At 37.4% G+C, this 23,665-nt stretch overlaps 2 protein-coding genes across 9 annotated transcripts in view; both read left to right on the top strand.

Moving 5' to 3' along the window:
- Positions 1–9,001, top strand: part of ZFYVE16 (zinc finger FYVE-type containing 16) — a 34,132-nt gene extending 25,131 nt beyond the window's left edge. For 3 of the 4 annotated variants that reach the window (XM_032995470.2, XM_032995471.2, XM_032995472.2), the window contains exons 12-18: positions 1,846–1,950; positions 2,795–2,945; positions 4,086–4,166; positions 4,715–4,877; positions 5,700–5,805; positions 6,187–6,351; positions 7,237–9,001. In XM_032995470.2, coding sequence (XP_032851361.2) covers positions 1,846–1,950; positions 2,795–2,945; positions 4,086–4,166; positions 4,715–4,877; positions 5,700–5,805; positions 6,187–6,351; positions 7,237–7,398 — 933 coding nt within the window. In that variant the 3' untranslated portion in view covers positions 7,399–9,001. The remainder of the gene's footprint in view (positions 1–1,845; positions 1,951–2,794; positions 2,946–4,085; positions 4,167–4,714; positions 4,878–5,699; positions 5,806–6,186; positions 6,352–7,236) is intronic. The other variant, XR_004407449.2, reaches the window with a different exon arrangement.
- A 138-nt stretch (positions 9,002–9,139) lies between these two features.
- Positions 9,140–23,093, top strand: FAM151B (family with sequence similarity 151 member B). 5 transcript variants are annotated; one of them, XM_042787713.1, is made up of 6 exons: positions 9,142–9,366; positions 9,492–9,617; positions 11,363–11,528; positions 14,967–15,184; positions 16,909–17,044; positions 19,257–23,093. In XM_042787713.1, exons 1-6 carry the CDS (start codon positions 9,348–9,350, stop codon positions 19,405–19,407), a joined length of 816 nt encoding a protein of 271 aa, XP_042643647.1. In that variant the 5' UTR covers positions 9,142–9,347; the 3' UTR covers positions 19,408–23,093. The 5 variants fall into 5 exon arrangements, with proteins under 5 accessions (XP_032851376.1, XP_032851377.1, XP_042643647.1 ...); XM_032995485.2 differs by lacking the exon at positions 19,257–23,093 and adding an exon at positions 18,513–19,214 and having other exon boundaries at positions 9,140–9,617; XM_032995486.2 differs by lacking the exon at positions 19,257–23,093 and adding an exon at positions 17,170–17,570 and having other exon boundaries at positions 9,140–9,617.
- The last annotated feature ends 572 nt before the right edge of the window (positions 23,094–23,665 follow it).

Genomic DNA, 23,665 nt, shown 5'->3' with positions numbered 1-23,665 from the left:
ATTTTTGTTCTTCATACCTGACTTGAAACTTTCTTGCTAATGAGTGTGAGTGAGAAAAGCCGTGTCTTTCACATTATATTGTTCCACATTAGTTCTGGTAGTAAGAAATGGCTTTAACTGAATAAGGAAAAAATGTTGACATTTACAGTGAAGCTGGTAGTAATCATTGTTCAGTTGCATTTTCCTCTTCCAGGTGTTGGTGTGGTGCAGGAATTCTAGTCTTAAGTCTGACATTTTTTAAATGTGAAAGATGACTTGACAGGCAGATGCTGTAGTCTAACTGTAATATTAATTACTTTGTCACACAAACTTAACCTTACCACAGTTAACCAGTCTGACTGTCTTATGTGAAGAAGTTTTTGGCAAAATCATCAGAGTAAGTCAAGTCTGTAATTTATGCTGTTCCCTGTGGAAGTTTTTCCTCTGTTATCCAAATAATCTGATTTAAACTGGTAGGCCTGTATTCCTGACTTAGTAACCTTCCTGTTCTAATTAATACTTACATAGAATCTATCCTTAATGCTGTCATCAAAAGTGCTGTAAGGCTATGGAAAGAATTGCATGTATTATTTAGGTGATCACTAAATCCTCTCCTAAGAGTCTAGAGACCATTAGAGCTGAGATGAATCTGTGGTCTTTGGCTCCTCTTTCCTTTTTTGACACTATTGATGTCCACGTCATTACATAAGGAATCAATCAGAGGTGTTGCACTATCTGAAAAATAGCGTGCTTTTTCTTAATGGAGAAACCTTACATTTTAATTCCATGAGCCAGCTCCCTGCCTGAATAGTAAAGTGCCAGTACCAATGTGGAATTGCATGTTCAGACTTTGAGGAATCTTAATGTTGTGTTGCTGATGAATGGGGCTTCTATGAAGTTTATTTTCAGCTGGATTAGAGTTACTTTGATTCTGGCTTCATAGCTGTGTTTGTAGCGTCAGCTTGAAGCAGACAGTGGGAATACGTACTTCTTGGCAGGATTACCTCTTTTGATGCAGCAGGAGTTTTAATTGTTAGATGACTGCAAAATGTTCTCTTGATGTTGCATTTTTAACTACCTGTGGTACAAATCCTTAGTTAAAGATCATATAAAAATCTCATACCACACAAGTGCCTGAGGTACTGGTAAATAATGGAGACATATAGATCACAGATGCTCTTTCCTTATTTTTGTAAAACCATACTAGCTTAATTGAAACTTCTAGTGAGCTGTTCATAAATACCCTTCTTGCTATAGCTGTGCTCACTGAGGAAGATACTGATGATCTGTCTCAGCGGGTGATATTTTTCAGCTGAACTAGTAAAGGCAAATGAGACCATCTTATACCTAATGTTGTTCTGGAATAAAACAGACTAGAGAGATTTTGCAAAAGTGGCTGAGATGATGGATGGTAACTTCTGTCAGAGAAAGGTATAAGAAGCACTCCAGTATTCAAGCTACAACTCTGCAAGTTAGATCTGTAGGGGACAGAGTGTAAACCTGGAAATGAACTAGAATAGTAGCTTCCATGCTTTGCTTTTCTGTCAGAGAAGAAGGACATTGAAGTATTTTTGTTATCTAAAACACTGTAAGATCCTAATGTGCATAAAGTAGTCATTGTCTAAATAACCCACTGGTAAATACAGGTATCTTGTCAGTGCTATAAATTTGTTAATATATTCAGTAAGGTACCCTTCACATACAGAACAGTTGGAAAAAATTAATCACTAATCTTTAACCGCCCTTAATGTCATTACTCTTTAGAAGTATTACAGATGTATGTAAAGTACTTTTATAACAAATATTAAAGATAAAAGGTAAGAAAATTATCCTTGTCTGCTAACGTAAAAGCTTTGTCTGTTATAGGACCTTAGAAATTATCAGTATACTTTGCATACCATAGACAACCTGTTTGTTCATGTGGAAATGGGTAGAAGCTGTATTAAAATACCCCTAAGGAAGTATAATGAGGTGAGTAAAATCATCCTGATTAGCTTTCTAATCAAAACTGCTTTAGTCTTTTCATATAATAAGTCACATCTTTTGTAATGAGCTCTTTTAAAGCCAACAAGAAAACAAAAAAAAAAAGCCCACACCAACAAAACAGAAGGTGGTTCTTAGAGGTTGTAATGTTTTTATTCTGTAGTTAGTTTCCAGGCAGTTCTGTAAGGGAATTCTCCACTTGGTAGCAGGTTGCTGTGCAGTAGACTCTGAACTTTGACCTGATGTAAGCGTGTGGTGGAGGGAGGCCATGAAATTATCTGAGCACAAATTTCCTTCTTCCTGGATGTCTTTGAAGGTGGATGATGATGAATGAAAAGCTGAGCTTTAGGATAACTGTTGAATGCTGAAAAACCATCAATTTCTTCAGAATCTTTTAGCATGTATTTTCAAGGATTATCTCCTGATGATGGTGTTTTACTTAAAAAAAAAAAAAAAAAATCAATCTTTCTTGCCAGTGTAGTTATTACAATTTGTTTACTTCACCTTTAATTGAAAAAAACCTACTGAATAGTAAATTGTGTGAGGCTTAATGCATGTTTTCAACTTCTGGCCTATAAAATCCTTACAAATGATACTCTGCATTGTCTAGTGGTACTGAGACGTACTCATCCCTTTCACCTGAAGTAGTACTTTTAATCATGCTTAGTGTTCCTCCAGCTAGTCACAGCAAACTGCATGGTTCAGATTCTCTGGAATTAACTAAGTGAATAATATTTGGCATTTGTTTTGAGAGTTGGATTTTTCTGATGTCTTATATTTGAGTACTGCAAAATGAGATGTGTTGGTTGAATGACCAGTTTTCTACTGACAGGTAATGAAGGTGATAAATTCTTCTAATGAACATGTGATTAGTATTGGAGCAAGTTTTAATACTGAAGCAGATTCTCACTTAGTGTGTGTGCAGAATAAGCATGGTCTCTATCACACACAAGCAATCAGTGCTACTGGACATCCAAGGAAAGGTAAGCTGCCTAGTTCAGTTTGTGGAAAAAAAAAAATCACATTTCTAAAGCAGAAATGTAAGTTGACTTTTAGGCTGCAAGGAAAATATGTATTCCCAGTAAATAGTTGAGATTAGAAGTTCAGCATTCAAGCAGACAAGTAATTTGATTGCAAAAAAATGTTGCTGTTTTATATCAACACTTAGTTACCTTTTACAAATGTTACATTAAATGGAGACTAATACTCTTTTCCTCTGTTTCCAGAATATTACTAATAAGAGTTTACATTTTCAGATATCATCAGATTCTTCACATATTTAGAAATTAAATTTAATATGGTGTGAATTAAGCAATATATTTACATATGTAAACAAAATACCTCAATAACTGAGTGTATGGAAATACGGTGAGTACTTCTATACAACACCTAGCAAAGTGATACAACAACCTATAGGGAGTGCAGAGGTATCTTTTAGGTTCTGAAAGTGTTACAGCTATGCACTGTGGCAGTGCATCTGGATGATGAGTCGTGTGTTTCAACAAGGCTCTTTAGTTGTGGGGGAACTCCAGATTGATAGGGCTGTGCTCTTACCATCTCTGCTGTCAACTTAAAATGTTGTTCTGCACTTCATTAAGCAAACCACTGTGTGTAACTAACAAATTTATGCAAATTTATGAATGGGAATTCACTTATGTCATCTTTCACTTGCTTTTAGTATGACTGAAAATGTTCTAAACTTCAGGAATATCATCTGTAAATAAATTAAATTTAAAAGTTGAGTGGCATTACTGTTTTAAAAGACAAAAAACAACAAAACAACCCCAAACACCCACACCACTATTTATTTAGCTGTGTCTCCTCTTTGTATATGAAGCTCCTCTGGCTTGCCTCTGTTGGCTTGCCACCAGTATCTTAAAAGGATACTGTATGGACTCAAAGTAAGTTAACAGAGCTGGTCTTTTTGCTCAGGTCTAAGCGGAAAAAATTCTTCTCTCTAAAGAAACTTATGTTTCATATCATCCTATCAGTAAAAGATGTCTACTTTCAGTATAGCAGTACCTTTTTTGCCTGCATTTTTAAAAAGGAATGCAAGTTCAGTGGTTGTGGTGACAAACTTGGGTGATATAAAGTGGTACTCATTTTGCTTCTGCATTTTATAGTTACAGGTGCATGTTTTGTGGTGTTTAATGGAGCCTTAAAAATGTCTTCAGGATTTCTAGCTAAATCCAGTATAGTTGAAGGTAAGAATTTTCCTCTATGGTTTCTTTTTAAGAGAACCTAAAAAAAAAAAAAACAAAACAGCAGTCTTGTGCAAGATCTTTATTCCTCAGTAAGCTAAACTCTTTCTTTTCATGATTTTTAACTTTGTAGAAAACCTACTGCAAATGCTGTATTAAAAAAACACATGCTAGTTCACCTATTTGTTTTAAAACATAGTAAGTTTTAACTCTTTTTGCTTTAGTCAATGCAGGCCTGTTATTTACGCTGCCAATACCTAGAACTATTTTCACTGCTGTATTGATGAAATACATATATACATAAATGCAAAAAACCTTCCAAGATAAGCCTAAGATTAATCTTTTAGTCTTACTTCTGTTGACAAAGTTTTTCATTACTGCCTCTCTTATGTAGTATTTAATGCTGTAGTTGGGGATGCAGTGAATTTGATATGCATTTATTAATGAGCTGTAGGAGAGGGTTGGTCCCACTGGAATTTAAGCCAAGATTCTACTAAAGCTGTGCTACTCTTTCTGTAGATAAGCTGGATTTTCAACTGTTTTTCTTCTAGATGGACTAATGGTACAGATAACGCCAGAAACGATGGAAAGTCTACGTCAGGCGTTAAGAGACAAGAAGGACTTTAAAATAACTTGTGGCAAAACAGATACAGGAGACATAAAAGAATATGTAGATATTTGCTGGGTAGAAAATGAAGAAAAAACAAACAAAGGGTAAATGTATTACCAAATAAAAACATCTTAGAGTTCTTGTTCACAACTTTCAAATATCCATCTTTAATTTCTTGAAATTAATCTAAAGTATTTTTATTGAAAGGAAGTACTTGATACTAAAACCTGAAAGGGGTTAGAATAGTAAACTACCTGCAGTCCTCTAGATGTCACTAACAGAACAATTTTGGTTGTAGTTCACCAAAATTTAATACTGTTCTCTCTGTTCAGAAAGCTGACAGGAAAAGTTTGTGAACCCTCAGTTTCCTTTGAAAGTCATCTATAAAATCAGTAATCAGTTTTTGTGAGGATGCAGTTAACCCCCCTTAAACTCACTTGTCTCGGGCAGGCTTGGAAGTACATAGTACTGCCCTTGGCCATTCACTGCACGGAATGCCAGTATTCAGCAAAGTGGAATGAGATCTAAGACATCTTTATTGGATGTGATTTGAATGCTTGTTCATGTATCTTCAAACTTTCATTATACATCCCTAACTCAAAACTTGTCTTAAGTTATTTCTCAGGCCACAGGTTTAACTTGGTATGCCTTTTTGTGTGGCTTCTCTGACCAGTTAGAACAAACAGTGTTTTACCTGAGTTGGTTTATAGCTTCTTAAACTTTAAGTTTTTATGAAGTATTGTTTGCTCCCTATTTAGAATATTTCTTTTTGTAGCATCTGTATTTTTGTGATGCATGTCCTGTATTACTTTTTGTTGTAAAGCTGTTTAAATAGACTTTAAGGATGGCTAAACATTACTTCATACATGTTAATCTAAGTCATTAAATGTTGTCTTAATTATTAACCATACTGTTATCTTCCGTAGAATTTTAAGCCCCATCGATGGAAAATCAATGGAAGGAACTCAGAGTGAAAAAATACTACAAGGCAGAGACATTGAAAGAGAGGGAAAAGTTATGAAGTGTACTGAAGTTAGTAAATTAAATTGCTCTTGAGCCTTTTTGCTATGTTTTACAATTGTTAAGTGGTAAAGTGATCATACTAAGGGATACTACTAAAGAAACAAACTGATTTCATGTATAGCCCTATTGATAGACAGAATGTTCTCCATAGCTCTTTAAATTTACATACTTATTTTTCTTCTCTGAAAAAAAGGCTGTTAGCATTGATAACTCTATATGTAATCTAGATATTCCCACAGTCACTTAATAGACAAAATACTAGAAAACTTTGCCAGCAAACAAGCATTATAGCTTGCTCTGTTCTGCATTTACATGTAAACTGAATTACTCTTTTCCTTACTTTTAATATAACCAAGCTGCTGATTGTCCTTATCCTTTCTATAATTTCAGGTGTACTATTTTCTAAAGGACCATGAACTATCCAGTCCTGTTCATCACCAGTTTGCTAAAGAAATTGCTACTGCCTGCAGTACTGCTCTTTGCCCACAGCTTAAAACCTTGAAAAATAATGGGATGAATAAAATAGGCCTAAGAGTTTCTATTGACTCAGATATGGTAATCTTTCAATTTTTATTGCAGACACTCTTCAACTGAAACCTTGTTCTTGTAAAGACCTTGGATCTCTTTCTGAATGTTTCTAGCTTTTTGCCCTACCTCAGATCCAGACTGAGGGTGAAATTTCATGAAGAAGCTGTTTTAATGACTAGTTTTTCTTGAAAGGAATTATTCTGCCCAAATTCCCTAATAGCTGCTTGCAGTAAGCTATCAGTCCTTCCGTAGTTCTAAGTCTCTCTGTCATTCATCTGCCTCCGAGGTCAGTCAATCTAGAGAATTGCAGAGCTAATTTTCTGATGTTTTTCCTAAAAGTGTGTAGTCTTCTGCTGGTTTTGCTCCCTAATGTAGTTCCGTAAGGGATATTTGTACCAAAATCTGTACAGCAGAGGACAGGTCTGCCCAGCTGAGGCTGGAAGAGAGGGAAGACAGGGCTATCCAGCATGCGATGTCCCTCAAAGATCACAACTTTTGAACAATTCAGTTCCTTGCCTTTGAAGGTGTTCTGTGTTACACTTCTTTACCTTTTTTGAGGGAAGCTGGAAATCAAGTCCTGAAAGTCTAGTTTTCAGTAGTATATTTTGAAATTAATCTAATAGTAACTGTGATACTAGGATGTGATCAGATCACTCTTGGATACCAGACCGAAGCAGTCTGGGATGCAGAGGAAGGGGATGTGTGGCCCTGTAAACCCATGGTGACTGCTGCCTGCTTCTCAATGGCAAACTTTATAGGTCATGATTGACTTCAAAACTCATCCAGTTGACAGTGTTCTAATGTTATTTTGTCATTTCATGCTATCTGAAATATTCTTTTACTGATACTACACTTTTGTGTTGACTTGTTAATTAAAGTGTTAATGTCAACATTAATATATTTTCCTTCTAGGTTGAGTACTTAGCTGGATCTGGAGATTCCCTTCTTCCACAGAACTATCTGAATGAACTGGACAATGCTCTGATTCCTGTGATTCATGGTGGGATGTCAGATCCTGCAAGTCTACCATTGAAAATGGAATTAATATTTTTTATTATAGAACATCTGTTTTAATGAGGCTGATTACAGGAAATATACTGATTTGCTAGATCTGAACACCAAAGTTTTAATTCTACAAACACTAAAAATGTTAAAGTTTCTAAACCTGTTATAATAGATTTTCAAACTTTTTTAAACCCTTAAATCCCTCTGGTTACTTTACTGCAAAAGAATTGTAGTTTGTAATGTTTCAGAAAGTTCTGAAAGTTTACACTTAATACAGGTGCGGAAGGGGGCAGGTTTTGTTACCTCTTAAACACAGTTGTAGCATTTACTATATGTAGTGTAACTTTAAGCCATACAATCTTGCCTCTTAGCCTGGGATAAATGTGTTACTAAAAGTTGCTATGGTTAGATCTAATCTCTGCAGCATGTGATTTCCATGTGCAATGAGCTAAACACTGAAGCTGGCACAAAACTGTTTTCTTGCCATTTGAGATTCAAATACGAGATCTTCTGTAGGTGACTGCAAACTTCATGTGTCTGTACAAAATACAAGTGACACTTGTTTATGGTCAGCATGAGGAAGAATTTTGCAGGTATGTTTATGACGACTTTGTTGAAGTCCTTAATATTAGGATATTATGCTGCTGCTTCAGGAACATATGCTCTGAATTAATTTTTTTACAGAGTAAGTTTTCTTTCTTGTATTTATAAGGATTTATTGAACTTAAATGGATGCTATTTTTATAAATACTGATGGGTTTGAGTTCAGAAGTCCTGATGCCATTTGACCTTTCAAGGATTAATAAAAAACCAGATTACCCATGACGTAATCTACATTTAGCAATAAATCAGACAAGAGTTCTGCAATATCTTTTCTGTTCCTGTCTACTGCTCTTGCCACCTCTTAGTAGCCACCTGTACTTTCAGGGAGAATTGATGTATTAAGTGTGAATTTTCACGAACAGATTGATTTTTAGTATACATGAGGTTCTTGTATAGTATGTATTTTTGATATTGGGTCATTAAAATCTATTTATGTATTTGTGATGCATGTGATTTGTACTGAGGTTCAGCAAACCATAGTTGGGGTTTTGTTAACTGTCACACAACTGTTTATCAAGAACAGAACCAAAACTAAATATATACAAAATCTGTATTGTTTTCAGTAAAAATGCTGGTACTATTTTATAATGAGACTATGAAAACTTCGATGCCTTCTTGATGCTAAATAGGGGATATCTTATGTTTTTGTATCAAAAACAATTTGTAACTTAATCTGATCTGCCGTGCTCCTACCTGTGCTTGAAAATACCAGTTCTAGAAGAGTTCAAGGCTTCAAGATCGTATCCTGGAGGAAACCGAGGCAGCGTTTGAGCTAATTAACGTAACGTCCTCAGAGAAACTGCAGTTCTGGAGGAGAGCTGAGGACTGCGCCTCGCGCAGGACGAACCAAACCTGTCGCTGCAGCCGGACCGTCAAGGGAACCGCAGCAGAAAGGTGACAGCAGCGAGGGGCTGCCCGGGGTGGCTGTACGCCCACCCCCCCGCGCCGCGCTGCCTGCGCGTGGGGATAACCGGAGCAACGGCTGGCTCTGCCCACTTACCCTGTACTAACTCCCTTTAACTGATGATCAGTAAAGAAAGTTAACTAAAATGCTTGACGCTTTACCTCAGCTTTGGTGGTGGTGTTTTTTGTTCTTTACGGTGGATGGGTCTTCGCTGCTTTTTTTTTTTTTTTTTTTTTTTTTTTTTTTGGGGGGGGGGGGGGGGGGTGGGGCGGGGCGTGATTATCCTCGCAGTCCGGTTTCCGCCGCCTTTGGCGCGGGGGTGGGGGGGCTGCCTTGGCTCCGCTCAGGCGGGCCGCCGATTCCGCTTCCTGCGGAAATACTCCCCGTCAGCGGCCCTTCCCCGGGCCGGAGGGCGGCTGCCCCGCGGGGCCCGGCCCGGCCGCCGCCCGCCTCAGCAGGCGGAGGATTCCCCTTCCCCCGCCGCAGCGGCGGGGCGGGCCCTGGCGAGGCGATGGCGCATGAGGCGCAGGGTAAGAGCGGCGGGGCCGCCGTCCCCTCCCCGGTCCCGCGGTGATGGGCGTGGGGGGGGGGCCCGGTGGCGGTCCCGCCGAGTGGGGGGTGCTGAGGCGGAGGTCTCCCCTTCGCGCCGCCGCAGGCGCCTGGAGCGAGGAGGCGGTGGAGCACTTTCTGAGGTCGCAGCGCATCCCAGCGAGAGACGGGGCGGCCATTCGGTGGTTCCACGCCGCCAACAGCAAGGCCCGAGCCGCGGAGGCCGCGAGAAGTAAGTGTGGGCGGCTTCCTCGGCTTAACGTTGAGGGTCGATGGAGAGTGGGGCCTGGTCGGGCGCTCCGGGTTTGTCTTCCAGGTGGGAGGCTCCTCGATGTCTGCCTGTCCCAGGACAGCTGTCCGTCCCAGTAAACCACCGGGCCGGCATCTCCAAGGACAAGGTTTGGAGGTGGTACCCTTTTATTAGACAAACTTGCTTAGTTGTGAAAAGACAACGCGCTTCGAGGTGTGCCCACCCTCGCTCAGGTCATACAGCCCTTCATCCTCTACCATCAGATCAGAGCCACGGTTAAGGGGCCTTCTGGTTTCACACTTTCGAACTAAGCTTACCTGGAGCGGTGTTCAGGTTGTGTGTTTGCGTAGAGGAACACAAAATCTGCTGCAGGTGAAACTGGTTTCTCTCATGTGGTCATACTGAGGTTAGACCGCAGCCCCGCGTTGTGCCCAGCCTGGGCAGCAGTGGTCCCGTTGTCCCCGTTCTTTCCTGGGTGTTCTCACAGTGGGTCCCCCTTCCCCACGTGCAGAGGCTTCTGTTCGTGCGTCTGCTCTAGCGAGCAGAAAACAGAAGTGACCTGATTAAATCCATCCATCCCTCCTTCCCGCTGTCCGCTGAGGTTTGGTATCAGTGCTGTTAAAAGGACAGCAGGCAGTGGAGCAAAACCTCATGGTGAAACTACTGTAACTGAAGCCAGCTTTGCCCCAGGGGCCTGCCCGCTGAGCAGCAGCTGAATTGCTGTGAGGATAGGTGCTTGTGACGGCCTTGTCGGGGCTATACTGCAAGCCCCATATTTCTGAAACAGTTAAGGACCCCAGGGTAGTTTTGACCCTATGTGGGTGGGTCTTCTGGATCTTTTTAGGATTGTTTGAAATTGTGTAGTGTTGTAACACTGGGTAATACTTCTTAGATTCTATGGGATGCTTTTATTACTGCTTTCCCCCCCTCATTTTCTTCAAGATCATTAAAGTGTTTCAGGTTGCGAGCAGTTTATTTTAGTGAATTTTAATTTAATTTACGTGAATACTGGGGAAATGTGGAATTTATTTATGTAATTTTAAAAGTAATTTGCTTTCTATTGACTGTAAAATCATTATTATCTTCTTTAGTATTATTTCAGTCTAAGTAACAGTATAAACTGAATTCTCTGCAAAGCTGGTAGTTCTGCCCAGACTCTGAGATGCTTCTCATTACAGAAAGGTGTTTTCAACAGCTTGTATCGTTCTTAAGATTGCCACTCACTTGTCTTGTGTTTCAGCTGCCATTTTCCTGGCAGATGCTTCTGGCTGGCTGACTTTTTAAAAAAATTTTGGCTGAGGTGGGTTGGTCAGTTTTGAGAATGAGACAAGGGGAGTACTCTGTCTCTGGCAGTGTTAAAATCTTCTGTTTACCTTTTCTCTAAAAGGCTCTGTCTGGGACCCTGTTTTAAGAGGAAAAGATTTGAAATTTCACAAGAGTGGATTTACATTTTTGATGTTCCTTTTGCCATTCCTGTGAAAAAAATGTGGTTACTTGTCCAAATGTATTTACAAAAACCAATTTTCACATGCATGTAGATTTCTAAAGAGTTCAGTGGCTAAATTATCCAAAGAAATGCATATCTCTTGGTCATACTGGGTGATCTTTGTGGAATAAGTGTGCATAGTCCAGTGTAGAAAGATGTGCTCTGTAATTGTTACTCTGAAGCGGACACTGGAACTATTGGGTTTGCTTCTGGTGGAGCATTCATTTTTTTAAATCAACAGGTGATGTTCATATGATAGAAGCAGATGTTGTTCTTCGTGGTGGCAAGGGAGGAAATGGCGACCCTATTATGGCTCATCCACCTGAAACAGACAGTGACAACACGTTGCAGGAATGGCTAAAAGAGATTGTCAACACAGATAAAGGCATCAAGCTGGATTTTAAGAGGTATCACAAGACAAAAAGATTTTTATATTGTTTCTTTCTTAAAAATTCATAATTTTACAGGTATTGCTATCTTTTGATGATATGAGACCAGGCTTTTTTTTACTGTGCAATTTAGTGTAATGCATTCCTTCCTGAACAGAAGATGAGGAAACACAAGCAGTATTACTAAATGCATTACAAGAATAAAATCTTTAAAAGTGTTTTAACTACAAATAATAATTTTATATTTAGTGGATTAGTTACTGAGTTGTTACTGAGCAAATTTTTCCCGTCAGGAAAAGCTGAAATGATAGTGCCTAACTGTAAAGCTCCTATCAGTTTTCTGCTTGTGCAAAGAAGTTGGGAAAGAGAACCTTCTGGCTGGGAAATAGACAGTGGCTCCGTGGCTGCAAATGGGGCTGAGCCCCCTGGGTCTCTGCCTGGCAGAAGACAGGTCTCTCCTGCTGTCACTCCACTTTCTTGATGTCATTCTCTATCGTCCATGGAAGGGGGAATAAAAGTGTTGAGGTTTTTCAAGGAGCTTCTGAAAAGACAATTCCTGTTCCAGGTCTGCTGAAGTTCATAATCATTTGGAAACATCATCCCATACCAGCATGAATATCTTTATTTTCCCAGAGTTTTTTGGTTTTCCCCCTGAAGGAGAGGAATTCTGTTTCCTGATCAGCTCCAATACTAACAATCTACTGGGGATGTCTCAATTCAAGAATTAGGTGTACTTCTTTGAATATATGATCTCATACGACATATGAGTTGGTGGTAGATTTCTTCAGCATGGTTTGTGATACAGAAAAGTTGTATTGCTTTTTGTGTGGTAAGGTGCATGTATACTGAAGTAAATTAAATTTCTTTGGCCCAGCTTATTAATTAAATTTCCAGATATTCATTCAGAATTTTAACCATTGGCTGTTTCATCATCTTTAATGAAAAATACACGTGAAAACCCCATGGGATTGCCTTGAAAAGTTTGAAATGAGGTTTAAAGAGAGCTGTGATTTTCAGACATATACCTCTGCGACTCCTAACTTTAGCTGTATCTTAGTTTGCATGTACAATGTCTATTTTTGCAGCAGATGGAGAATCCACCACCACATTAAAAATAACTTCATCAGTGTCTAAGCATGCTATAGAAATGCAAAAATAAAAAGCGAGATAGCTGTAAAATGTGATTTGCACCTCTTGTTCTGTGTAATGCAGTCACAGTTTTCATGTGAAAGTTCATGAAAATACAGAAGATGTGGGCAGGCTAAATGCTTTGTTACAGAATCTGCAAATGTCTGCCTGGACAGAGATGGGAAAGGAAAAGAGAAGTAGGCGTTTGGTTTTATTTGTTGAGTTTGAGGGGTTTTTCATTTTAATTATTGTTTAAATTAATTTTAAAACATCTACCTCTTATTTTTCCACAAGGAATTTTCAGCCAAGTGCAGTGATTTTAAAAAAGCTTTTAAAATTATGTTGCATTATAAAAGTCTAATTGTATAAAAGCATTTAAAAAATACAGGCACACAGTGCAGATACACTCAAATGAGTGATAACAAAATTTGATGTTCTTTTGGATAATATTTCTTTGGATACCATTGCTGAAGTTTTGAAGATTATTTCAACAGCACTTGAAAAGAAATATTTTGTATATTTCTAATATGTCAGCTTGATTGACCACATAGTCACATTTCCTGCTGGCTTTATCTACAGGAATGAATGTATTCTGCAAAAGGACTTCAGAGTCCCACTTCAAAAATGACAGAGTCATTCTACATGGATTCAGCATTACGTTTAAATTTTCCAGATGCTGTGCAGTAAAAACAGTGCTGTCTGGGGTTTTTTTGTTTATTTCAAGAGATGCTGCCTTGGGCTTTTTTTCTTTCTTTACATTATCTTGTACTTTGTAGTAAAAAGGAAGTCATCCCACTGGCTTTGACATGTCTTGTATATGGAAAAATGTGAACTATTCTGGCCTCAGACAATGAGAAATACTTGAGCCAATAATGTTAACCTAAGCCATCACTAGCTTTTCTCTAAGACTTGAGCTAATACTGACTGAAAGCATTAAGTGGAATTCCTGCCACTCTTCAGTTTTCTCAGCAATACAAAAGTTAAAATGTACAAAATGTCTCTTCACAGGAAACAACATGGGCAGGTCAGGGAACAGTTTTTGGCTTTAGAGCTAACCTTAGGTAACAACTGGCTGCCATTCCCATTTTTGGCTGCAAATCCTGACATGATTCACCTGACCTCATCATGAGCCAGGTTAGGGAATAACTTGGTACAGAGCCATCCTCCACAAAACAATGAGAATAGTTGTTTACTACTTTATGTCCCCAAAACTCACAGACTGATGCTGAGGTGACCATCAGCACTGGTGTAAAAGAGGCTGGAGACAAAATGGCCTTGGAACTGGGAAGATGTGGTAGCAGTTAGCCGTCATCTGTGTTGTTCAAACAGGCCCACAGAGCACGTAACCTGTGGTTTATATCCGTGTAGGCTGAAGCAGTTGTGATCCTCTCCTTGCTCTTCACAGTGCCTTCTCTTCCTCTTCCTTTTCATGGTGCTCCTTTGACACCCAGAGGGACCAGTTTAGGATATTGAACGGGGAAGCTAACCCTGCAGAACACCGGGAAGAATTTTCTCTTGTCTCAGTTCTTTGTCAGGTCACAGCAAGATTTTGAGGAAAAGCTAGATGATGGCTTATTCGGAGCTCACAGGAGAAAGCACAGGTCCTTACTATTAGTAAGGAAATCACAACTTGGAACATAATGATTTTAAATTTCTGAATGTTACATAGAAAGTTAATTAATTTGCTGTGAGAGAAAAAAATTGCATATTTTCTTGGCATTGATTCCTTTTCCCCAATATTCCACATTTCCTTTCCTTCCACAGCACTGCTGTTTTGAAAGTTTTGGTAGGATAGAAAAAGAATTATTGTTTGTCTTCTAGTTACGCTTTTGATTTGAGAGAACAGTGAGAATATGTGACTTTTGTTAAACGCTTACAATGGTGCTACATTGGTTGCTTAAGTGACTACATCTCATACTTAATAATTAGCTGTAGGATGAACATCTGCTGGGCAAACTCCTTTGTGCTGCCACTACTATGCCACACTTCTGAGCTGTGGGAACAACCACTTCAGAAGTGCTAGAGCCTGTAGGGGCTTAATTAAAAGGCTTCCTAAGAGTTCAATAGCATCCAAGTCTTAACGGGACAGGAGTTAGAAGACCCATGAGCTAAGAGTCATGAAGAAGTTCATATTGGGCAGCAGGGACACAAGAGGCTTAAGTTTATTTACACCAGCAGTAATAGTTACCTTATGGTAGAAAAGGTCCTCAGCATTCACTCTCTGGCTTACAGGCAGTTTCATTAGCATATCCACCTACATATGTACTGTACCTTTCCCATCTTCATTCAGAGTGAGGTGTCTCATCTCACCATGTGTCATTGGTACAGCCTAGAAGCCGTGCAGCCTTCCTTGGAGCTTCTTGAACATGTGAAGCAGCATTTGAGGCGACCTGTTTGGATCAATGCAGACATCCTACCAGGACCTAATGGAAATAGTGCTGTAGTGGATGCAAAAGGGTTCCTCAACACTGTCACTTCGTTTTTCCCAAACGTAACCTTGTCACTGGGATGGACAACAGGCTGGCACCCTGACAAGTACAATAAAGGTAAAGATAGAAAATTTAATGCTTACACTGTGTAGTCTGTTTTCTTCAAATTAATAATTGATTCAGAATAAGTTATATGCCACCTGATCAGTTTGAAAATAATAGTGAGTGTAAGAAGAATTATTTTCTTTATTGGTGTATATCCCATAGTGTTTTATAGCAACTCAGTGTTTCAGTTGCAGCAGAACTGTATGAAAAATCTAACATTTGTTGTTAAACAGTATTTTATTCTTCATTTGCACATATTGAGGAATTTTTGGGGACAAATTACTTACACCCTGTTCCAGGTAGTCTACTCTCTGAATCCTAGGAGGATTGGTTGGTAACTGGAATTCTGGCGCATTTCCTGAAGAAAAATAGATTAGCTGGAAATTTAAAATCCTATCAGTGTGTTTTTGCAGTAGATAACTGAAATCAAATTGTAGGTTAACACTGTGTTTAACATTTAATTTCTGTTGAATAATTGCATTTTTGCAGTAAATTTTCCAATTTGTTGATGTTAGTAACTTTTTAAAATCTCAGGTTTAAGAATCTAGTTGAAGTTTCATACTGTTAATCCCTAACATGAATTTAGATCATGAACATGTAACTTTTATCCTAGGGTCCTTTTCACAGGCTTCCTCTCATAATTCTCACAACTGCTTTTTTAGGGTGTTTTAATCTATGCACATGCATTTGTGTGCAGTAGTATAGTCTCCACCAACATTGCCTGTAACTACAATGGCAAAATTAGACACCTTTGCAAATTTCTCATTGTTCATTAGCAAGATTTAATACCGTTATAAGGATTTTGATGTGTGTTACACAGTAATTCTATTAAACTATAATATGTCGTCCAGAGTATTTTCAATGCAGTAGGAAGTTGCTGGAAGTAATGTACTTGGACGTACTGTTCTGAGTAATCTTTTTTAATAAATGTAACTTTATCTCCATTCTAAATTTCAGTTTATGATGAACCTAATTAAGTATATACTGTAAGAATTGAGAAAACCAGCTTATTTGACTGATTTCAATTACAAGTTGCTGTTTGCCCAACAAAATATGTTTTTTTAAGATTTGATGCTCAAAGTCTTTTCAGTCACCACACTGCATATGAGTACTTGAGAAAAAAAATATTAACCGTTGTTGAAGATTTTCATAGCCTGTAGAAATAAGAGTATTAAATACCATTTTAACCAGCTCCAGTGCTTGTAAAAATCTTGACAACAGGCACTTGAAGCGTTTTAGATTACTTGAGCTTAGCATTTTTTAAGTACAAAACATCTTACATGCTTCATTTCTTTATAATTTAATGTCTTCTATTGCATTCATTCAATTTTTTTTCTAAATTTTTCAAAATGTTTTTTTGTTTTAAGGATCACTATCAAGTTAAAGCTAATCTATGTTGAAGTCAATGGCAACATGGTTTTTGGAGAGAGAGCAAAGATACAATTTCATGGATGTTAGAAAATGTCACATTCTATAGCTATATGTAAAATAACACTGCAATTAATAGAAATAAATATTTTCAATGTAAGTTTATTTTTCCATATTAGTATTGCTTTTCTCCTCTGGGACAATGGCATTTTTTTATTTACAATTATTTAATTTTAGTTACGTCATTGTCATGAAACCTATGTTTGCTCTTGTACTATCTTGCAACATAACCATTCTAGAATTTGTTGTGTCCTTATAGAGATTTTATTTGCGAAGAATTATTTTTAATTAAATGTTCTTTATTGTAGGCTATGATTGGATGATGGTGAAGGAAATGGCTCAGATATGCAGTACACTTCCCCAGCCTGTAACTTTCCCTGTAAGAGCAGCATTAGTACAACAGTCAATATCTGAGCTCTGTTGGTTAATGCAACAGTCAGATAGGTAAGTTTGAGGGCCTATATTTTTAGCTGTCTTTATTACAAAGGCACATGCTTGTTTATATTAAGTATAGCACAGTTATGTGTACATACTTAACCCAATTACACTGATAATATTTTTTCTTCTAGGTTATCCATTCAGCTCTTTAATTTCTTCAGTTCTCAAATTGTGTTGTCATACAGAAGTGGTCACTATTAATTTCTTTAAAATAATAAAATTCCAGAAACCTATTTTAAAATTATTTACTGTAAGTAGTGAATCTTGTGTAGGCTTGTAATCCAGTTGCATCATAAACATTTCATAAGATGAGTGTAGTTAAATAGACTAAGTAGTTGGATGTTGCAATTTGGAATTAATTAAATTTAAATACTTACATTTTATAGACACTTTATTACTGTATTCAGTGTTTATATTTTCTGTAATAATGTGATGTAAAAACATTAAAGATGATTTTTAGGTTGGAAGATAATAAGTGCTACACAGCTGATTTTGCTTAGGTACTTGAAATACATACAGTGGTTTCCAAAAATTGACGTTGTATTTCTTTCTAAAAATAGTTTTTATGAACCCATAACAATCTCACAGAAAAAATGTATTTACATGTAATAGAATGAGACTAAAACCTGCTTTGTGCATATTGTCTTTTACTCATCTCTTTCACCTACTTTGCCTACCTATACTTTAATAAAGTTGTTCCTTTAGGCACCAACCAAAGTAAAAGCCCAAGACAGGAAAATCAGAACACTGACTTGTATGGAAAATTTCTAAGCCATTAGAGACAACAGGTTGTAAAAAAATAAAGTGCTTTTTTTTTTTTCTCATTTATGGTGATGAATCAAGAGAGAAATTAGAATTAAACATTTAAAACTGGGAAACTAATTTTAAAATATTGTTAAGAGTATGTCTTGTGAATTGTGCCATTCTCAAATATGTTGTCATCGGATACAAGCATTATTGCCACTTAAATAATAGGTTTTTCTCTTTTAGCTCAGCATAAAAATCCTGTTTTTTCTTAGTGGCATGATTACAAAACAGAAATTCCTGGGTCAGTTTGCTGACGTACAACTAAATTCCGATTTTCCTGTATTTTAGATTAGTAGTTTTAATAAACTAAGGGGGAAAATGAAGTATTTGTCATGTGAAGATTGTGGAGAGTAATGCCTTTAAATGATACTCTGAAGTTCTTCAGGTTTTTTTAAGAGTTAACAATAAAGTCTGTGCAATTAATGAGAAAAGTGTATGTGATAAAGTACAGACAATAACATCCAGTTAATTGGGTGGCATCACTACAAATCATGTAGATGACAAAACATAGAGTACGAAAATCACCTGTAACTGAAATTGCTTCGTTATTTTCTGTTACAATGCTGTGCTTGTAACTATTTATTACTTTGTCAAACTTTAAATGCTGAGCCTGGTAAATTTCTTTTCTGGTTATCTGACTAAGACTTCTTATTTTATTCCTTGCTAGGTTTGGCAGAACAGTTCATACAAGGACCAAGCTACAGATAAATTGTTCTGGGTGGTGTAGGATTGTCCATCTTAAAAATTTTTCAGTCCTGTTTGGGAAGTTCTAGCAAGATTAGCTTTAGGAGCAAGATCTTGAAGTTTGGAGCCAAATCGTGTGACTTACCTCTGTAATGAGGAAAAAAAAATGTGTCGAAAGAATAGACCTCTGCAAATTTTAGTTTGTGAGTGTCAAATAGAGGTTTATTTAAAGACTATCAGTTGTGCTCTTCAGCTAGTCTGTTTGTACCAAGCTTTACGTGTGCCCTGTATGCAGCCTAGGATGTGTTTGATTGTGCCTGTTTCTCCGGGTAGCGTTTTGATGCAGCAAGTGCTTTTCCCAGTAACTTGAAGTCACTGTGGTAACTGTGTGAAGGCTGGAGAGACTCAGTGCTGTCGGTTGTAGCACAAATGCAAGATAGAGAGTGATGACTTCCCTGGGTGTAGAGGGGTGAGGGGGACAGGGACATATAAAACTGTTAATTCTAATAGTGCATAAATTGTGGTTGCTTAACTTTGAAATGTGAAGGAGATTAAGTTTTCAGTATTTAGTTACATTCCTAAAATTAAGATATCATAGTCCTAAATATTTTTAGGAGCTTATTAGTGCAATGTCTTTCTGTCTTACATGCTTTATCTTAAGATAATAACATGGGGTTTTTTTCTCTTTCTTTTTTATTATTTTTTCTTTTAATTTTTCTTGATGTAGATACAGCCTCACTGTTTGGACAGGAAAGGAAGATGCATATTCCATAGAAGATTTGCTTTACGTCCGAGAAAACTTTGATAAAAGTAGAGTTTATTATGACATCTTAGAGCCACAAAATTCTGAATTCAAAAAAGCCATAGGAGTAGCATAGTAAATACCAAGCAGGCAATCTCTGACCTTACAATACTTAGCTTCTTTAAATGTGGAGATTTCTTGTTCAGGAAAATACAATGTCCATCCCAAAGAATTGTATAGAACACAGCGGTGGTTTTTGGAGGAGTTTTTGCATAACACTTTATTGAAAGGCTTCTCAAAGAGAAATTTAATGCCACCTTTAATAGGTCAGACTTGTTACTCATGATATGCATGTTCCCTCTCATTCATCCAGTGGCATGTAGTAAAGTTTACTCATGTTACCTACCTTAATATACTAGTACTTCTTCCCTGCAAGCATATAGAGGGGAGAATGTTCCCAGCTGATAGTTGTGGACCAGAATAGTTTGCTACTAACTGCTTTTGTGTAAGACAAAGTCTGTGAGACAGTCAGTCTCTACCAAAGCCTGGTTTTGCCTTTTATAGAGGAGGAGAGGAGTCAAGACTGTATTAAGTACAGAACTTGCAGTTCCCAAAGGGGTTGTTTTGTAGCTCGTCTTGATACACTCAATTTTTAATGCCACTGCAAGTAATAATGTTCTATCAACATCCTAGTCAACAGAAGATTCTATTTGCTAGATGTGAGGAGTGGGATCCAAGATGCTACACATTCCAGGGAAAAAGAATGGTTATTTTTACAGAGTTAAAACTAATCAGGTTTTCTGCAATGTAGTAATTGTGCATTCCCCACCACAGCTTGGTTCCATGCTTTCTGAGCCATTGGCAGTATAGTCCTTGAATTGTGAGAAGGCTGAGTTGGGGTTGTAGCTGCACTGCAGGAGGTGGTGGGGCAAACAGATCCACCCCAAATGAATAGTCCTGTCCTGTACATAGAGCACAAAGATGGATTAGAGTGAGGTACACATCAGAGACAGCATCAGAAGAGCCACAATATAAGAGGGGAGTGCTGGTGATTCTTCCAAGAGTTTGAAACTAAATTTAAACATACCAGGAGTTACATAGAATGTTCTGCTGCAGTCTTTTTGAAAGCCAGAGGCTCTAAGAGTGAAGTAGCTGCACAGTGATTAGTGCTTACAGCAAAAATTGCACGTCGCTGTGATAGCACAGTTATTTTCTACATTCTCCTGGGTTTTTTTAATCTTTTTAATACTTTGTATTCTACAAATTCACAAATTTTAAAAATTGAACTTCCCTTGGAAGCTAAAATCATTGCGACCCTGCTTATCACCCGTAGGAAAAGTCCAGCCCATTTAATTTCAATCATTTTTTGCCTCTTTTGCTTCTACATCCCTTAAAATGAATACAGATACTCAAATCTGCAGATTGAGACGCAAGCTGGGTGTTGTTGCCTTCTGCCAAACATTACAAAGGCTTTTTTCACAATGTCAGAGGAGATTTTGATTCCTAAATGAAAGCTGATTCTGTGAAGAGGCATTACCCTGTCACCCTCTTGTCCTGCTTTTCCTGTTCCTCTCACATGTTTCCTGCAGGTATTGTGTTAACTTTTATGTTTTACACAACACTGGACAGGCTGTTAGTACTGAAGAGTTAATTACAGCAATTTTTGGTTCTTACATAGCATTAGTACAAATGTGATAGAAAAGTTAGTTATATTTATTAATCCTAAATCTTGAAATACGGTGATTTTATTCAGTCATTAAAATTCAAGATTCTTGGTTGTTACCTATGCTTCTTCTCCATGTTTAACTATTTTATGTTCTTAAGGGGTAGAGCTTCTGTTATTTTTGTCACCTACTAAGATACAATATACTTGGATAAAATTAGGAAACATTTTCCAAAATAAGGAAAAAAACTATCTAGTTGGAATAGTTACTTAATTTAATTTGCACAGTCAGTGAGCATGAATGATGGTAACCACCAAAAGGTCACGTTTGGCAGTGTGATTCCTTTTAATGAACTGGGAGAAATTATTTGTTGTTTAGTTCACTGTGACGTGATATGATTTGAACAGATTTAACCTCTCAGTTCTTTACAGCATCTCTTTCTTTGAGCTTTGCATGCACATTTTGCTGTACCATGGGAATAAGAGAGATTGTTTCATAACTGATCATAACTATGGAGAATATTTTAAATACTTCAGAAAGACCTTTTTCTAACCCAGACTATTTTCACTAAAACAGTTTCAGGAGTTTCTGCATGAACAGATATGCTAGCAGATTTGATCATGCTGTACTCTTTTCTGGATAATGACCCTTTCACCTAACTCCTCTTCGGGGAGAACAGGATATGTGAATGCCCAAAGGTCCAGTTAACTCAAGTTATAGATATTTCTTTGAATTGTACATACAATAAACTGGTATGAAATAGTATAGTTCTGAGGTTTTTATGTTCTGGGATATACCATTGAAAAGGAACAAGGGGACACCGGCCAGCTTTTGGAATCAAATGCAACATAGCTGCATTAACCAAAATGAGTCAGGCAGGTGTCTGAATAACAGAATTTGCTTTTGTGAGACATAAAGGAAATCACTGTAGCCATGTTGATTTATTGAACGAAAGGTGCCATTAAAAAGCATTGAGTTTTTTGTATTATTCTTACTGAACACTACTAGTTCTAGGCTTAGTCGAGATTTCTTTTCAGGAAATTGCTGGTCGTTCAGGAGCAGCCATACCTTTATTTCTGATAGATTTAAAGAGAAGTGTATATGGTCATCCTTTTGTTCCATAATTTCTATAAACGTTTAGAACTAGAAGGAATTCCTAGAGCTTGTTTCATTTCCTTGTTGCAGGCAGTTACATTTACTGACTTAAGGAGTTTTGTCTTTCAGTTGATTAGGCCTTTTTGAGTACCCACTGGCAAACTTTTTTGTTACTTAGAAACCTTTTTTTCCCTTATCAGTTCCCACCTGAAGGTTTAGGACTTGTTAAAACTGGTTAAACTACCAAGTAAAAAAACATCAGCAATTGCCAGAAGTATTTTTAAGGGTGCCGACATTGTGGAAGAAGTATCACTGGGTAATATATGTGGATATGCATAAACGGGAATATTCAGGTAAAATTAAAAGGTGACATGATCTGGATTACCAGAAAAATTAATTAAGCTAACAAGACATGTAAAACTAGATTAAACAAAATACTAGAAATTAATTCTATGAAGCATTCTTGCAGTGACAGAAGAGTTTTCACTATATGGTGAATTCAGTTATTCTGTATGGATTATCCTATGTATCTGAATGTCTGCATGTATTTTTACTCATGGATCTTTGCTAGTTTCCCGTTAAGTTGTTTTGTTGTTTATGTCAGTCTGGTCTGACTTGCACATAAATAAATTCATTTGAGTTTGTTTCCCTGTTTTCATGCCAGTCTTCATACAAATGCTTTCCTTCTAAAATAAGATGTGTTAACTGTGGGCTGGCAATAAGATAATAAAGGTGAGATGAAAGCCGGTTATTTATTCTGTTGGAAGCAGGGACCTGTGGCAGCTCTCTATTACTCTAGCCGTTGCTGACTTGTCTTTGTTTTCTACCTTCTGTCAGGGATCTATTCCTTGAACTTAAAACTTTGTTAAGGAGTTATAAATTTTGCCACTTCTGTGTAATCATTTTCTCTATCAATTGCTTCATGTCTGTTGATATCTTTCAGCCAGGTTTTTAGACTTGTCCCTTTTACATGAAAAATCTGGTTGACTTTAATGGAATTAAGTATTGTTCAGAATGTCCATGTGAGTTAATTGATTAATAAAACATTTCTAATTTACTGCAAGTGTAGCTCAAGTTTTATTTTTTTCTATGAATGTGATGGAACTTATTAAACAGATACAATAACATGTTACAGAAGAGAATTGACATCATTAGTCCTGCACAGCTACTAAATACAATGTCAGTATACTGATGAAAGCAAAACAAAAGCTGATTTTCTGAGGTTTGTATTGTTTAAATGTGCAGTGGAATCAAAGAAAATGCCCTCAAAGACACATTTTTCAAAAGCACTTCTCACCATCTTCAGCATTCATTTGAAGAATTACTCAGTTTTGTCATGCTCTGACTGCAAAAAAAAAAAAACAGTGTTTTTCTTCAGATAAAACCTTCAAATTAAAGCCTTTTATGTTTTATCAGCCAGCTGGCTGTGGTCAGGCCATTTGCTAATGTTACTACAGACTTATTTCTGCACTGTCCATTAAACCCTACTTAATGTTTGAGTCCAAGCACTGTAAAGCTTTCACTTGTGATTTTTATTGTGCTTTGTTTGGATACTGAGGAATTTGATTTCAACACCTGGTACATGCTGTTTTTTGTGCAGCAGCCCCACTAAGCTGTATTTGAACCTTCCAAGTC

This window comes from Tyto alba, unplaced genomic scaffold (assembly GCF_018691265.1).
Source record: "Tyto alba isolate M040663 unplaced genomic scaffold, T.alba_DEE_v4.0 Super-Scaffold_13, whole genome shotgun sequence".
NCBI classification, from domain to species: domain Eukaryota; kingdom Metazoa; phylum Chordata; class Aves; order Strigiformes; family Tytonidae; genus Tyto; species Tyto alba.
This window is presented reverse-complemented; position numbering and strand designations above follow the sequence as displayed.

Bases quoted from the DNA above. Each gene is read 5' to 3' on its own strand.
- FAM151B (XM_032995484.2), top strand. From the start codon at position 9,410: ATGGGCGTGGGGGGGGGGCCCGGTGGCGGTCCCGCCGAGTGGGGGGTG. The intron at 11,529-14,966 runs GTATCACAAGAC...TCATTGGTACAG, and splicing joins ATCAAGCTGGATTTTAAGAG to CCTAGAAGCCGTGCAGCCTT. The intron at 17,045-19,256 runs GTAAGTTTGAGG...TTCTTGATGTAG, and splicing joins TTAATGCAACAGTCAGATAG to ATACAGCCTCACTGTTTGGA.